Source organism: Hetaerina americana, unplaced genomic scaffold (assembly GCF_022747635.1).
Source record: "Hetaerina americana unplaced genomic scaffold, ioHetAmer1.1.p SCAF_2, whole genome shotgun sequence".
NCBI classification, from domain to species: domain Eukaryota; kingdom Metazoa; phylum Arthropoda; class Insecta; order Odonata; family Calopterygidae; genus Hetaerina; species Hetaerina americana.
This window is the reverse complement of record NW_027286763.1, coordinates 110,713,714-110,730,160: the sequence shown is the minus strand read 5'-3', so window position 1 is coordinate 110,730,160 and position 16,447 is coordinate 110,713,714. Positions and strand designations below refer to the sequence as shown.

Here is a 16,447-nt window from a genome sequence, read left to right as displayed (position 1 = left end):
ACAGAGTACTTCAGTTTGATGTTGATAAGTGAATATTAAGATGTTTCAATTCTTTAATTTCAACAATCACAGACTAAGAAATTGGACTTGTAATCTAGTTACTCTGATTATTTAAGTATAAAATAATAACCCAATTGTTAGGTCTATCAGAAATCTCAATAAGTTCCTGAACATCTCCCAATCATTACTCAATTAATAAATGGGCATGTTAGATAGAATTTGGTAGTTAAGGGTATATTTTTCTACATCTTTGCTTGTGTGCAAATTATTTAATTAATGAGTTGTATTAGAAATGTTTATGGCTATGAGAACAAGTCACCTATAGAACATTTTTATAAATTACCACAGGGACCTGGCAATTTCCAGTTTTATAAACTAAATATGAATCATTATATTTGTTGTTTAAGATATGGACTGGATATTTGTGCATTGTTTTTTAAGGACATAATTTCTGATAACTGAAATGTACCAAGTGTATTATGAATATCCTTGCGAATGAACTTGTTACTTGCAATTTTAAATTATCTATCTATGTTATACGTTTCTGTTAATAATTATTCATGAAACTTGTTGTGTTCATTCTTATTTAATTTATGCTTGGTAGTGTTTGAAGTGAAAATGAAATTATTCCTCCTGTAAACAATGTTGTTTTACAGGTTAACTCTGTATTGTATTTATTATACAACTACAATATAAATATAAGCAAATGTTAAATTTCATAGTTTATTCAAGTGGAATTCGTTGTAATTTTTCAATAAACCAATTTTTACAAGGTGAGATGTGCCAATAAAATTTAAGGTAATATGTTTTTCCCAGAGAGAGAAATTTAAAACATTTTCCAGTTTCCTGAAAAATTGACCAAAACTATTTGACTGAAGGATGAAAGGTAAAATTTTCAGAATTTTTTCTGTTAAAATTTTGGCTAGTTGAAATTCAATGTAATTTTTTATTTTTAAAGAATAAAATGAAATAATATGAATTTGTTTATTCTTGAATTACACTGAGGTAAAAGGACACTTGTAGGGTAGGATGTTGGGTTGTTTTTTGTTTGGAGAAACAATGTATTAATTTGGTAGCTGTGTCCGTCCAAAACCTACCTTAACCGATAGATTACCTGATAATAATTTTCGTAGACATTTAAAATCCCCAAAAGCTTCAATATCATGACTACAATGCCTATCAAAATCAATCTGTACACCTGATGAATGCCAAAGAGTATTTGAAAATTGTTCAGGGCCTTATGGCTGCAGACTTCTCAGAGAATTAAGATAAAAGAATGAAGTGTAGCATCTGCTATGCACATGTATCTAAAAGCCTTAAACATGTAGTACCAATAGTAATATTATTTCAGAAAAACGTCGATTTCATGAAAGACAGACTAGCAAAAACCAAATTCTAAGGAGAATCAGCTTCATGATGTAAGAAAGTATGACCTCCTCAGTTTGTCACTCCACAGGAACGATTCAAGTGTTCCAGCAAGAGTGGCGTTTCTTTGTTGCATTGAATAGAAAAGGTAGAGCGATGGTCTGGGTGGCAATCTGAAAATATTGTCTGCGCAGGAAAGTATGAAGTTGTTCCTGTGTGGTAATTGAATAAATGCACAAATGGAGTAGATGGTCACTTTGGTCAAGGACTCATTTCAGCAATATCACTTGGCTTTTCAACTAAAGCAGAGGTGAATACTATATAGGTGAATGCACTCAAGAGGAGACGAGGGCAAGCAGTTGACATACCACCACATGTTTCCTGCAAATCTTTGTTTATTAAGTTTGGGTATGACTGTATTTAGTATACATTTTTAAGGCTCTGATTATCGTGAAAGTCAATATAGAAACTTACCAATTAATATCTAACATCCATAACTACTCCACAAGAGGTAAATAAAATCTAAATACTACTTATTGTAGACTATCATCAACTTACAACGCATTTCATAACGTGAACATACGACTGTCTGCCAACTCAGTTTAAATTTGGCTGTATCCCGAATGTCAAGAATAGGGTATATATACCTGATTACTTGCTCACCCACTTAACTCATTGGATGAATTATTTTGTGACAATCTTCACTACATTAAAGAACTTATGTTTATATGTTAAATAATATTTATATTGACGACATTTAATATGGTTGTACCATTTTTCAAAATGAGCAAAGTATTATTAGGACATTTCATGCCGCCATATCTGATCATAATGGAGTTATTATGAATTCAAAAGATTTTCTAATCAGATGACGAAATCACCATCCACCGTTATAGTATCGCAATCATTGTAAATCGAATTTAGGACGAAGTTGACTCCACAAAGATGTTCCCTCTGAGAGCAGCCATCTCTGCATATACATCGTACATATGTACGAGGGTCATCCGGAAAGTAGTACCCGTTCGTGAAATAAAGACACAAAAGTAAATATTAACAAACATAAAAAATTTTATTTGAAAGAGGATACTTTAAACTACTTCTCAACATAATCTCCAAGCAAATTAAGGCATTTGTCATAACGTGTGACAAGTTTCTGTATTCCTGCTGCATAGTCCTTCGCCGCCAGCTCATTGAGATACGCGAGGGACCCATCTTGCACAAATTTTTGCATAATGCAGATGGTGTTTAACAATTTCATGAACAATTGTTCGAGAAACATTGGGAAAATGCTCACAGATGTCATCAATTGTGACGCGCCGATCGTTCCTCACGAATTCGTCAACTGAGCTCACCAGTTGGTCTGTAATGACAGACGGTCTCTCCGAACGCTCATCGTCGTGTGTGTTCCCCCTCCCCATGTTGAAGTTGCGACACCACCGCCGAACAGACGACTCGTCCATTACATTGTCTCCATACACCTCCTTTAATTGGCGATGAATATCACATGGGCGAACGTTTCTTGCATTGAGGAATTTAACCACTGCCCTCACTTCACAACTGGCGGCGTTCTCAATTTTTTTAAACATTGTAAACAATCACAGAAACAACACAGGCAATGCTAGCGTCACGCAACTTGGCTCAGAGAAGGCAGACAAGCCACTGAAGCTATCTGACCTCGTCCAGCGGCTACTCGCGTCGTCAGCACTTCATGCGGCACGAACGGGTACTACTTTCCGGATGACCCTCGTATGTGTGTACATGTCGCGTTCTTCACGATTTATTGCGGCAAATTCAGTATGAATCCTCTTTCTCTCTCTTATATAGGAGAGTGTGTGTGACCCTTCATTCTTTCAGTTTTAATAGCTTCGACATTTTTGATTCAGTGAAAATAGACCGATTTCGTTAGAGGCTTTAAATACTGTTACGACGTAAACGTTATGACAAAGGGAGCCAGCCAATTCTGAATCTGCGCCTTCTTCCGCATACGATATCGTTAAAACGGTGAATGAGCGAAAATACCATTGATATATGTTTTTTTTTCTCAAGACCAGGTATTTAAGACTGGCATCCCATACACAGCTCACAAATTTGGAGAACACAGAAATGAGCTTCTTTAAATTTAGAAAATACTACATGACGTTTCTTTACACTTATTTTAAATACGCACTTTCCCAAGTGAGATGAAAAATCATTTGCCAGTATTCACCCGTCATTTAAATTAGTTAATGATATCCCTTTTATTCATTTTTCTACGAATTCCTATCCGCAATCAGTTACATATTCATAAGAAAAAAATGAGCAGGAAGTGGCATGCTAGAAAATAGACCACATTTTTTACAAGCAGTTAGACTTCATTTGTAAAAAACTGAATTGTCGGCCGGAGTATTTTGGAAAATTAGAAATTACCACACCTAATTTGCTCTTTCACCAATGCAATTGCTAAATAAGCTTGAACAAAATCGACTTTAGAACTCGTTTCGCATAGTTTTCTATTTTGAGCTCCATACCCTGCGTGCTGGTCGACATTTGTTTGCATACTCTTGACTATATTCAGGGTCTGTCTGTATATGCCAAGTTCCATAGGAAATTTGGCATTTAAAATACCTGAGGCAGGGCATATCAGCGGTAAACTAGCGAAATTGTACAACTTTTCCAGAATTAGAAAAATATCGAAGTTCCCGCTAAAAGAGGTTTCCCGATGTTATTCCCGATTTGCTGCTAGTGAAATCCTAAGTTTATGGAAGAGTTATAGAGAATGAAGGTAGCAAAATGCTTAAGAATAAAAAGTTAACCGTCTAATAAAAAAGAGACGAAACGAGAATACAACAAGCTCCTCAAAGTACTTTTACGAGGTCGCGATTTTCAGTTTTCGATTCTCCCGAGCGCAGGCCACATCACTCGTTAACTGAACCTGCTGTAGAAGGCGCGTTGAGTGTGCGTTGAGCGCGTGTGCAGCGCGCTGAGTGGGCCACAACCGCGCTGATGGATACAAGCCGATCCGAGGAGAAAACAACTCATCTGTCACTTGAAATGCCCCCAGGGAGAAATGAGTGTTTTTTGGATTGCAATTTGTACTCATGGGAAAATAAATGAGAGTAATGTCGCTTTAGAGACATGGAGCCATCTGAACGAGCCTAGTAATTTTTAAATTTAAGCATAATTCAAGTTAACCCATGCGCCCGAATGTCCATATTTTTGTTGGAAGTGAAACACACGAAATGGGAGGAAATCATTTGATGAAAATCCCTGTAAAAGTTTTCGTGGAATGTCAAAAATTATTTTCATCCAAATGTCAGTCGCGGTTACTCCGAACTAGTAAAATGGCAGATATAATTAATACATCGACGGGGGGCGGCTAAAAGGCGTCCTGCAAGGCTCTGAGAACAGATATAAACACCGGAACCGACAGCAATAATCTGACATAGTTCAATCGAAAGGAGGTACCAACCTCCCTCCCAATTGGTACAGATTTTTTGATGCAGGTACCCACCGAACTGTCATGAAAAATGGCTAGAGCCAGACAGCACGAACTGCGGCGGAAAAGAAACGTTTTTTTCCAGGCTCGCAGTCCGGATACAATCCCAAATTCCTGGTTTTATGAAGATATATCATTGTTAAACGTAGGAAAAGTGTACACATATACGAGAAAAATTACGTCAACCGCAGTCACCCGAAGAAGCAGGCAAACAGTGAGAAAGATGCAGTCTTCTCTTCAAATTTGGCGGCCGAATTTTAAACATCAAACCTAATCATATTGGATTTTGGACGTTATTTTTGTTCTTCGATACTGTCTTGCACGTCCTCAATTTTCTTCAGAAATAACTGATTTTTGGAGCTTAAAATTGTATTATTGAAATTTGAATGCTTGATATTACGTTCCGCCTCATCCTAGATTACCATTTTGATGGAAATAACCCAAGAATGCCTTGATCAGTTTACAAGAAACGATTTATTCGAATATAAAAATGTTCATTCAAAAAGAAGTTGGGAACATAAAAAACTGCCAACTTCGAAACCACAGCCTTGATGTAAACTAGATATATAGCGGCGTGGATTTACGAATGGCTGGACATACTACAGATGTCTAAAAGGATAAAATAGAAAATTACCAGTAAAATATAGCTTATTTGAGAGGGGGTGACGATCAGGCTCTTTTCTTCTCTCGTCACGTCGTGGTGCACTCCGTTCAAATCAAGATTAATGGACCTCGGGTTATTGCCAAATTTGCGATTGATCAACTATTAAGTATCAGTGCCAAATCCAGTCAGTACGTCCACAACACTGCTTATCACTCTTCTCTCTCTTCACACTATTCAGAATCGTACTGCATACAAAATATAATGGATATAGTTCATGAACGCATGCATGAACACAAATATGTGAAGTGCCCATGAACTCAGGAGCAAAACTTCTCTTGGATATTTTTCTCATGAAAAGCCTAACTCTAGAAAAGTGTATGATTTTGTAATGCATTATTTATCATCAGATTCAATTATAATCAGTAGACCTAACACTTTAAAAATAACAGTAGTGTTTACTGCCTGAATAAAATATTTAAAAATAACTGGATTTAGAATGTAAGAGAGTTAAATGGTGATAGCAAGAATGTTTCATCAGCACAAGAACCGTCTTCCCCAATTAGTTAACCATGAATACGTGAACTTTGAGGCCATGAGATGCACCATTGAAATATGAGGTGTCCATTCAGACTAGCTCCAAAAAAATTGATGGAATCATTTAAGCAACATCCTTAAAAGAGAATAATTCAAACAGAGAATCAGAAAAAATGGACTAAATAAGACGCATGATCAAATTTAAAAATAGAGTCTAGAATGGAAAGAAAAATGCATCCAAGGTAATTTCTAATCATCTACTCGATTCAATAAATTTTTTCATAGAATAAAATTTATTTTTTTTAACAGTCAATATGTGTAATTGTATCAAAACTAAGATTACTTTGATACATTCACATAAGTATGAGCAAATATTTTGTGTAAAAAGCAAACAATAAAGTGTGTTATTGAACTTAATTATTACATATAAATAGCTGAAAAAATAGTAAATAGTTGACATCAACAACAAATATCATTTTGAAGATGCAGAGTGAAACCCCTAACCTGATAGTGACAAGAGCAACATTATTGTTTTCTGCAGTACGTACTTTTATTTCAAAGTACTAAAACACTCTATGCATGACCCACCAAGAAAATAATTATGAAAATATATAATAATTAATAGAAAAACTCTACAGTGTTTTATTAAAATGATATATGGATCATCGGTTGAAGATTTATCTACCAACTTAAAGCTTTAGTAAGCTCAAATTTAGCGTCAAATGACTTTGCTGAGCTTGCACTATACTTCAACAAACAACTTCTGAGTGGCACAATTTTGTTATGCAATGAACTATCTCCATTGCTGGAAAAAAATTCTATCAGCATTACCCAGAAATTTACCCATTACATGTAAAGTCCCTAAAGCATAGATTTTTTGGTTTTTTAAAAAGACCATTGTAGGGTAGGACCATTGTAGGTAAATTGCAGTTACTTTCCAGGTGCCTAACCTTATGTTTAAATTACATTAGAAACACATCACTAGTAAAATAGCTGAAAATATTGCACTTCTGAGTGAGTAGAAATCCTCACGTGATACAAAAAAATCATTAATAAGACAAATAAATATTTCAATGGCCACGTACAAGTAAATAGCTTAAGGCACTTTGACTTCAAGTAAAAAAGTGTGAACAACTAATATTTGGCATTGAAGTAAGTATTCGCAGGCAATCAATCAGGTACATTCTTCTTCAGCTTGCAGTGGCTGAGGTCTAGAGTATTTGAGCTGCGTAAGACCAATGATGCTGTTTTAAAAAAAATATGTAATTATTTAACATGTGTTACTCATTAAATGAATGCCTTTAAATGGCATTAAAGAGAATTTGATAAATTATTATTAATATCAGGCAATTTGCACTTGGAATATCACCATGTAATGTCTAGGAATGTATAATTACCACCACAAATTACATATAATTACTCACCCAAGAAGCACAAAGTCAATGAAAAATATTCCAGCTGACAGAATGAAAAATGCTCCGGGAAATGCGTGCAGAGTTTTGTTGTAAAGTAGAGTGTAAAGGGGCGAAGAAGCTAAAGGAGTCAATGCTTCCAATGAGGCAGTGAGTGAAAACACTTTACCTGAAATTCAGGAAAAAATCAAGCAAATTTAAAATATGCATGACACATACAATAAACTTGAATTAGTTCAAGGATGGCAGGATATGATATCCATGAGACAGCCTTTGCCATGAGAAGCATTAGCTGAACAGTATGACCTCTTTACCAAATCATATCATTACAGAAAAAGCACCCAAGATCACAAATGCTTGACAAAAAAGGAATATGAAATTTAAGGTGACGAATGAATAACAATGGTGCCTCTCACTCTCAACATGAGATGCTGTCCGGCTAAAGGTTCAACCACAAACTTTTTGGGATGTGCATACACTGATAAGCCCTACATAACACACAAGTACATATCTGTCATCTCTCTTCATGAAGTCCCAATTGAGATGCAAAGACAACACATGAGATTTTTTCCTTTTTAAAGGATCAATATGCTCCAAAATTGAATTATGTAGGTAGCATAAACAGCACAGAATATATTACCTTTGTACAGAAGTAGTAATTTGCTCATCACCTTTGAAAACATTAAAACTGCATTTAGGATAGTTGGGGATCATAGTCAAAACAACAAATATAATATATTGAGTGTTTATCATCTTCCATCACTGAGAGCAGCAAAAACCTGGCATTTGATTGGACATGTAACAAAAGAAGTTCTGTAAAGAGGCTTAAATATCTGGACTTAACAAATTTCAATATTGATTAATGACCTAAACTATCTGAGAACAGAACAATGCCTCTCATACCTTGTGGCACCTTACAACTTTATATTTTGGTTTTCACCAAAATCAATCACTATGAGCATCAGTGCTATTAAATATTAAATTATACTAGAGAATTTCATGATGGGGAATAGCACTGGGAATCCATTTCTCAAAGGTAAATATCAACTTTTATCCTCTAATTTCAAATGGAAATTTAATATTTCCATTTCATATTCTACACTTCACTTATTATGCAAAATATTTGATGAGATGAATAATTAGAATGGTTATTTTATTGTCATCACACAAATCTGTATGACCTAAAAAAATCCATTTGATAGACTTGCAACATTGAGAAAATGTGCCTGGGAATATTCTTTCATTGAGGAACCAACCTGCACAACCTCCTTTTTTAACATTTGCTAGTTAATTTCAGAAGGAGCATTACTTTGTGCATTCTCTCTGGGGGATTTCAATTTAAGCCAATTACATTTTGAGCACTAAACTTACCTAATTCATCTTGTGGTACACTCTTGGATAAAATAGATCGGGATACTGGAGAGGCAGTATCCCCAAATATTGCAATTACACTACCTGAAAATTAACAAATCCAATATTTAGGCACACAACAAATTTTTTTGAAAATATCTTGAAATATTAATGTGAAATTTTAAAAATATACTTGAGTAATTCACCCTGAACAGGATGATCCTTGGATTTTAAGAAGATGGTTGTTTTTAAAGTTTGTTAAGACTAAGAAACGACTATTAAGAGGTTTTCCTCTGTTGATTTCTTCAATCGAAATGCAGCAATACTAAATTCGACAGGGAGAAATAATCTGCAATGGTTTCTTTCTGTAAAAACCGATTTATATATTTACAATATACAATGAATATTAGTTCCCTAGGATTACAACTTGACCTATTTGAAGAATAAACATGTTCTGATGACCCTTTTAAAGGCACGCCATGGAGCAATGATGACTGCTCCTGGTAGGGACATCTTTGTCAGAGGAATTGGAATCACTCTAAAGGTGGTTCACTTTTTTCATTTGTAAAAATCAATGTGGGGAGGATTTCAGGACCAGAGTAACGTCATCAAAAGTTTCAAGACATTTCAATTTTCAAAAATAGGTTGAGTTAAGAGTTAAATATCAACACTGATGTAAGACAAACGAAGAGAACAAATTTTGTTGATTTGAAAATCAACTGTAAATCTTGAATTTTGGAATGCAAAAATAAGCTGGGAACCTCAAATAAGAGATATGAATTACACTTACTACAGTACATCATCCAAGGCTGAGTGGCGAAAGCTCTAATACCTGATGAAATGACTTTCATCAGGTAAACAGTTGCAGTGAGGGTAGCATCAGGAATTTTCAATTTGTTGCTCAACACAACAACTCCAAACACAGTCCCTTAAAATTAAATCAAAAGACATGCATAGAATGTCAGTAAATGTTTAACTATGTAATGCATAGAATGTCAGTAAATGTATAACTATTACTATCATTCTAATCTACTTACTTCTAAGTAAAGTCTACAAATAATCGAATTAAATTATTCAAGGGTATATCTTAATATATATATATATATATATATATATATATATATATATATATATATATATATATATATATATATATACATTCAAACACGAAATCCCGCCAAATGGCGAATAAATACTCATATATACAGAAACAGATATAAGGAAAAGGGATAGGAACACATACTATATAAAGGACGAACACAATAGAGGTGGGGAAGGCGGAATCGAACGGATCACAAGAGTAAAAACATTTCCTTGACCGGGACTCGAACCTCGGATTTTCGTCTGTTCCTCAGTGAGGCGGCTGCAATGGCGTCTGACCCCAGTGGGGCGGACGGTAAGTGATGGTGTCACGTTAAAAACACTATTGAGGAAGGCAACGGGAAACCACCTCATTTATCATTCCCAAGATTAACATGATGGACTATACAGAGATTTTGAGTCCTGGCAACTACGGGGCTCGGCCCAATCGGCCGTGTGTTGTGCCTGGCAGCGGGGGAGGCAAGGCTTCCTCAGTCGTCATCCCACAAAACCCTTGCAAGGGAAAACCAGCAGCAGCAGGACAGAAGACGCAGGAGAAGAAGACCAAATTAGTAAGAATAGAAACGTGGAATGTTAGGACAATTATGAGGACAGGGAAATTGGAGAATGTTAAGCGAGAGATGGAAAGGGGAAAAATCGATACTTTAGGTCTATGCGAGGTGAGATGGAAAGATAGTGGGAATTACTGGAGTGATAAGTATGGAATAATATACAGCGGCGGGGACAAGAGCCAACGAGAGGTTGCCATAGTATTAAATGAAGAGGTAGGAAGAAGCGTAGTCAACATAGAGCAGTTAACGGATAGATTATTACTAGTAGAGATAAAAGCAAAACCAACGAACTTGGTTATTATTCAGGCATACATGCCACCGAGCAACCATAAGGAAGAAGAGGTTGATAGGATATACAATCAGTTAGAGGACATAATCGCGTGTGTTCCTGCAGGGAAACATTTGATAGTCATGGGGGATTGGAATGCGACGGTAGGTGAAGGAAGAGATGGTGACGAGATCGGAGACTACGGTTTAGGCATGAGGAATGATCGCGGGGAGAAAGCAGTTGAGTTCTGCAGGAGACAGGGGTTAGTCATCACCAACATTTGGTTTAGACACCACAAAAGATGCAGGTATACATGGAAAATGCAAGGTGACTCAGAAAGGTATCAGCTAGATTATATCCTGGTTAGACACAGGTTTAGGAACAGTGTGATAAATTCGCACAGCTTCCCGGGAGCGGATGCGGACTCTGAACACAATTTAGTTGTTATGAAATGTAGCGTCTGTTTCAAAAAGATAAGACAAAGGTGGCGAGTCAGAAAATGGAATGTAGAAGCATTAAATGGTTTGAAAGGGAAAGAATACAAACAGGCAGTAGAGGAAATCATGGAGGATGGTAAAGAGCTAAGTACTATTGAAGAAAAATGGGAAAGTATCAAGAAAGGGTTGTCTAAAGCCGCAAAAGACACTATCGGAACCGTTAACGCTAAAAGGACTAGGAAACCATGGATCACGGATGAGATGATTACAAAGATGGATGAGCGGCAAAAATGGAAGAATAAAAACACAGAATTAGGCAAAATTAAGTGCAACAAATGAAACAATAAATTGAGGCGGGCAACAAATAAAGCAAAAGAAGCATAGTGGAAGACGCAGTGCGAGGATATGGAAATTCTGCAGAGGAAGGGTGAAATCGGTGCGCTGTACAGCAAAGTTAAATCTTTATCGGGAAGTAAGAAAGGGAGATCTATGCTAACAGAGATAAGGTGGATAAGGTAATAGATGACACAGGAAAGATCCAAGAGAGATGGAAGGAATATATAGAAGAACTGTATAGTGAAGAGCTTAGACCAACAAAGTTAGACATTGAAAAAGAATATGACGTAGAGGAAGATAGCTTGGGTCCAGGCATACTAGACGATGAGATAGAAAGGGCATTAAGGGAGATGAAATTAAATAAGGCCGTGAGGGTGGAAAACATTCCCGCGGAACTATTGAAATGTTTGGGAAAATGTGGGAGGAAGAGGCTATATGGGCTGATCCGTAGTATTTATGAGGAAAGAATCTGGCCGGAAGACTTCGTGAGATCAGTTTTAGTTCCTATTCCGAAAAAGGTTAAGGCTACATCATGTGAGGACTACAGGACAATAAAGTTGATATCCCACGCAGCTAAAGTTGTTCTCAGGATCATAAACAAAAGGATAGAGTGTAGGGCAAATGATTACTTAGGGAATGATCAGTTTGGGTTTAGGAAGGGGAGAGGTACGCGTGATGCCATTGCAGTAATGAGATTATTAATCGAGAGGAATATAGAAAAAAAACCAGGATGTATTTGCCTGTTTCGTAGATTTCGAAAAAGCGTTTGATAGAGAGAATTGGGAAAACTAATGAGTATATTGCAGAAAATAGGAATAGATTGGAGGGAAAGGAGGTTAGTCCGCAACCTGTACATGTCTCAGACTGCTCAGGTGCGGATGGGAAACGGGGAGTCCGGATGGGAAGTGTTACGTAGGGGTGTAAGGCAGGGTTGCCCATTATCACCGTTGCTGTTCAACCTGTATGCAGAGGAAATGATTGAAGAGGCATAGGAAGAACTGGAGGTAGGAATGAGAGTGGGCGGGGAATTCGTAAAATCAGTTCGGTATGCTGATGACCAAGCTTTAGTTTGTCAGTCAGCCAAGGGGTTGCAAGCATTGCTGAGTGAATTGGAAATTCAATGCGACAGGTATGGGATGAGAATCAATATTAATAAAACAAAGGTTATGCGATTTTCTAGTAAGAAAAAGGATAGGCTTAACATTAAAATAGGAGGGCAAAAACTAGAGCAGGTAGAAAAGTTTACGTATCTCAGAAGTGTTTTGGACCAACACGGTCAAAGTAGTAGAGACGTAAGGAGAAGAATTGCACTAGGCAAAGAGGCTTTCACATGGAGGAGGAAGTTGATGACGGGGACGTTGAGTAAGGATGTTAGGAAAAGACTCGTAATAACTTTGATATGGAGCGTAGCTATGTATGGTGCAGAAACGTGGTCATTGAAGCAGGAGGACGGGAGGCTTTTGAAATGTGGGTGTGGAGAAAAATGGAGACCGTGAAATGGACAGAGAAGAAGACAAACGAGGAAGTACTTGGTATGGTGGGCGAAGAGAGGGGTTTCTTGGGAGCAATCCTATGGAGGCAGGAAAAGTGGCTGAAGGGTATATTGACACTATCATTGAGGAGAGAATGCTAGGAACACGAGAAAAGGGAAGGAAAAGGATAGGGATGTTGGACTGGATGAATGGAGGAAGAAAGTACTCAGAGCTGAAGAGGGACCTGATATAGAGTAGGATGATGGATTTTTTGTTTTGTTAGGAATAATAAAATGTTTGTTTGGTAGTTGTGTCCATCCAAAAAACCTACCTTAACCGGTAGATTACCTTAAAAAAAAAAGTATGAAGGGAATGCTTTATTTTGCACCCTGAAATTCCTTAAACATTTCTGGATTTGCTAACCAAATTAGTAAGAATAGAAACGTGGAATGTTAGGACAATTATGAGGACAGGGAAATTGGAGAATGTTAAGCGAGAGATGGAAAGGGGAAAAATCGATACTTTAGGTCTATGCGAGGTGAGATGGAAAGATAGTGGGAATTACTGGAGTGATAAGTATGGAATAATATACAGCGGCGGGGACAAGAGCCAACGAGAGGTTGCCATAGTATTAAATGAAGAGGTAGGAAGAAGCGTAGTCAACATAGAGCAGTTAACGGATAGATTATTACTAGTAGAGATAAAAGCAAAACCAACGAACTTGGTTATTATTCAGGCATACATGCCACCGAGCAACCATAAGGAAGAAGAGGTTGATAGGATATACAATCAGTTAGAGGACATAATCGCGTGTGTTCCTGCAGGGAAACATTTGATAGTCATGGGGGATTGGAATGCGACGGTAGGTGAAGGAAGAGATGGTGACGAGATCGGAGACTACGGTTTAGGCATGAGGAATGACCGCGGGGAGAAAGCAGTTGAGTTCTGCAGGAGACAGGGGTTAGTCATCACCAACATTTGGTTTAGACACCACAAAAGATGCAGGTATACATGGAAAATGCAAGGTGACTCAGAAAGGTATCAGCTAGATTATATCCTGGTTAGACACAGGTTTAGGAACAGTGTGATAAATTCGCACAGCTTCCCGGGAGCGGATGCGGACTCTGAACACAATTTAGTTGTTATGAAATGTAGCGTCTGTTTCAAAAAGATAAGACAAAGGTGGCGAGTCAGAAAATGGAATGTAGAAGCATTAAATGGTTTGAAAGGGAAAGAATACAAACAGGCAGTAGAGGAAATCATGGAGGATGGTAAAGAGCTAAGTACTATTGAAGAAAAATGGGAAAGTATCAAGAAAGGGTTGTCTAAAGCCGCAAAAGACACTATCGGAACCGTTAACGCTAAAAGGACTAGGAAACCATGGATCACGGATGAGATGATTACAAAGATGGATGAGCGGCAAAAATGGAAGAATAAAAACACAGAATTAGGCAAAATTAAGTGCAACAAATGAAACAATAAATTGAGGCGGGCAACAAATAAAGCAAAAGAAGCATAGTGGAAAACGCAGTGCGAGGATATGGAACTTCTGCAGAGGAAGGGTGAAATCGGTGCGCTGTACAGCAAAGTTAAATCTTTATCGGGAAGTAAGAAAGGGAGATCTATGCTAACAGAGATAAGGTGGATAAGGTAATAGATGACACAGGAAAGATCCAAGAGAGATGGAAGGAATATATAGAAGAACTGTATAGTGAAGAGCTTAGACCAACAAAGTTAGACATTGAAAAAGAATATGACGTAGAGGAAGATAGCTTGGGTCCAGGCATACTAGACGATGAGATAGAAAGGGCATTAAGGGAGATGAAATTAAATAAGGCCGTGAGGGTGGAAAACATTCCCGCGGAACTATTGAAATGTTTGGGAAAATGTGGGAGGAAGAGGCTATATGGGCTGATCCGTAGTATTTATGAGGAAAGAATCTGGCCGGAAGACTTCGTGAGATCAGTTTTAGTTCCTATTCCGAAAAAGGTTAAGGCTACATCATGTGAGGACTACAGGACAATAAAGTTGATATCCCACGCAGCTAAAGTTGTTCTCAGGATCATAAACAAAAGGATAGAGTGTAGGGCAAATGATTACTTAGGGAATGATCAGTTTGGGTTTAGGAAGGGGAGAGGTACGCGTGATGCCATTGCAGTAATGAGATTATTAATCGAGAGGAATATAGAAAAAAACCAGGATGTATTTGCCTGTTTCGTAGATTTCGAAAAAGCGTTTGATAGAGAGAATTGGGAAAACTAATGAGTATATTGCAGAAAATAGGAATAGATTGGAGGGAAAGGAGGTTAGTCCGCAACCTGTACATGTCTCAGACTGCTCAGGTGCGGATGGGAAACGGGGAGTCCGGATGGGAAGTGTTACGTAGGGGTGTAAGGCAGGGTTGCCCATTATCACCGTTGCTGTTCAACCTGTATGCAGAGGAAATGATTGAAGAGGCATAGGAAGAACTGGAGGTAGGAATGAGAGTGGGCGGGGAATTCGTAAAATCAGTTCGGTATGCTGATGACCAAGCTTTAGTTTGTCAGTCAGCCAAGGGGTTGCAAGCATTGCTGAGTGAATTGGAAATTCAATGCGACAGGTATGGGATGAGAATCAATATTAATAAAACAAAGGTTATGCGATTTTCTAGTAAGAAAAAGGATAGGCTTAACATTAAAATAGGAGGGCAAAAACTAGAGCAGGTAGAAAAGTTTACGTATCTCAGAAGTGTTTTGGACCAACACGGTCAAAGTAGTAGAGACGTAAGGAGAAGAATTGCACTAGGCAAAGAGGCTTTCACATGGAGGAGGAAGTTGATGACGGGGACGTTGAGTAAGGATGTTAGGAAAAGACTCGTAATAACTTTGATATGGAGCGTAGCTATGTATGGTGCAGAAACGTGGTCATTGAAGCAGGAGGACGGGAGGCTTTTGAAATGTGGGTGTGGAGAAAAATGGAGACCGTGAAATGGACAGAGAAGAAGACAAACGAGGAAGTACTTGGTATGGTGGGCGAAGAGAGGGGTTTCTTGGGAGCAATCCTATGGAGGCAGGAAAAGTGGCTGAAGGGTATATTGACACTATCATTGAGGAGAGAATGCTAGGAACACGAGAAAAGGGAAGGAAAAGGATAGGGATGTTGGACTGGATGAATGGAGGAAGAAAGTACTCAGAGCTGAAGAGGGACCTGATATAGAGTAGGATGATGGATTTTTTGTTTTGTTAGGAATAATAAAATGTTTGTTTGGTAGTTGTGTCCATCCAAAAAACCTACCTTAACCGGTAGATTACCTTAAAAAAAAAAGTATGAAGGGAATGCTTTATTTTGCACCCTGAAATTCCTTAAACATTTCTGGATTTGCTAACCAAATTAGTAAGAATAGAAACGTGGAATGTTAGGACAATTATGAGGACAGGGAAATTGGAGAATGTTAAGCGAGAGATGGAAAGGGGAAAAATCGATACTTTAGGTCTATGCGAGGTGAGATGGAAAGATAGTGGGAATTACTGGAGTGATAAGTATGGAATAATATACAGCGGCGG

The 16,447-nt window shown here is 37.6% G+C and overlaps 1 protein-coding gene across 2 annotated transcripts in view; it reads right to left on the bottom strand.

Moving 5' to 3' along the window:
* Positions 1 to 6,331: 6,331 nt before the first annotated feature.
* The window catches only part of LOC139687856 (probable peptidoglycan muropeptide transporter SLC46), a 41,730-nt gene continuing 31,614 nt past the window's right edge, over positions 6,332 to 16,447 (bottom strand). For both annotated transcript variants that reach the window (XM_071585189.1, XM_071585190.1), the window contains 4 exons: positions 9,531 to 9,668; positions 8,762 to 8,845; positions 7,403 to 7,559; positions 6,332 to 7,222 (listed from right to left, as the gene is read on the bottom strand). In XM_071585189.1, the coding sequence (XP_071441290.1) occupies positions 7,153 to 7,222; positions 7,403 to 7,559; positions 8,762 to 8,845; positions 9,531 to 9,668 (449 nt within the window). In that variant the 3' untranslated portion in view covers positions 6,332 to 7,152. The remainder of the gene's footprint in view (positions 7,223 to 7,402; positions 7,560 to 8,761; positions 8,846 to 9,530; positions 9,669 to 16,447) is intronic.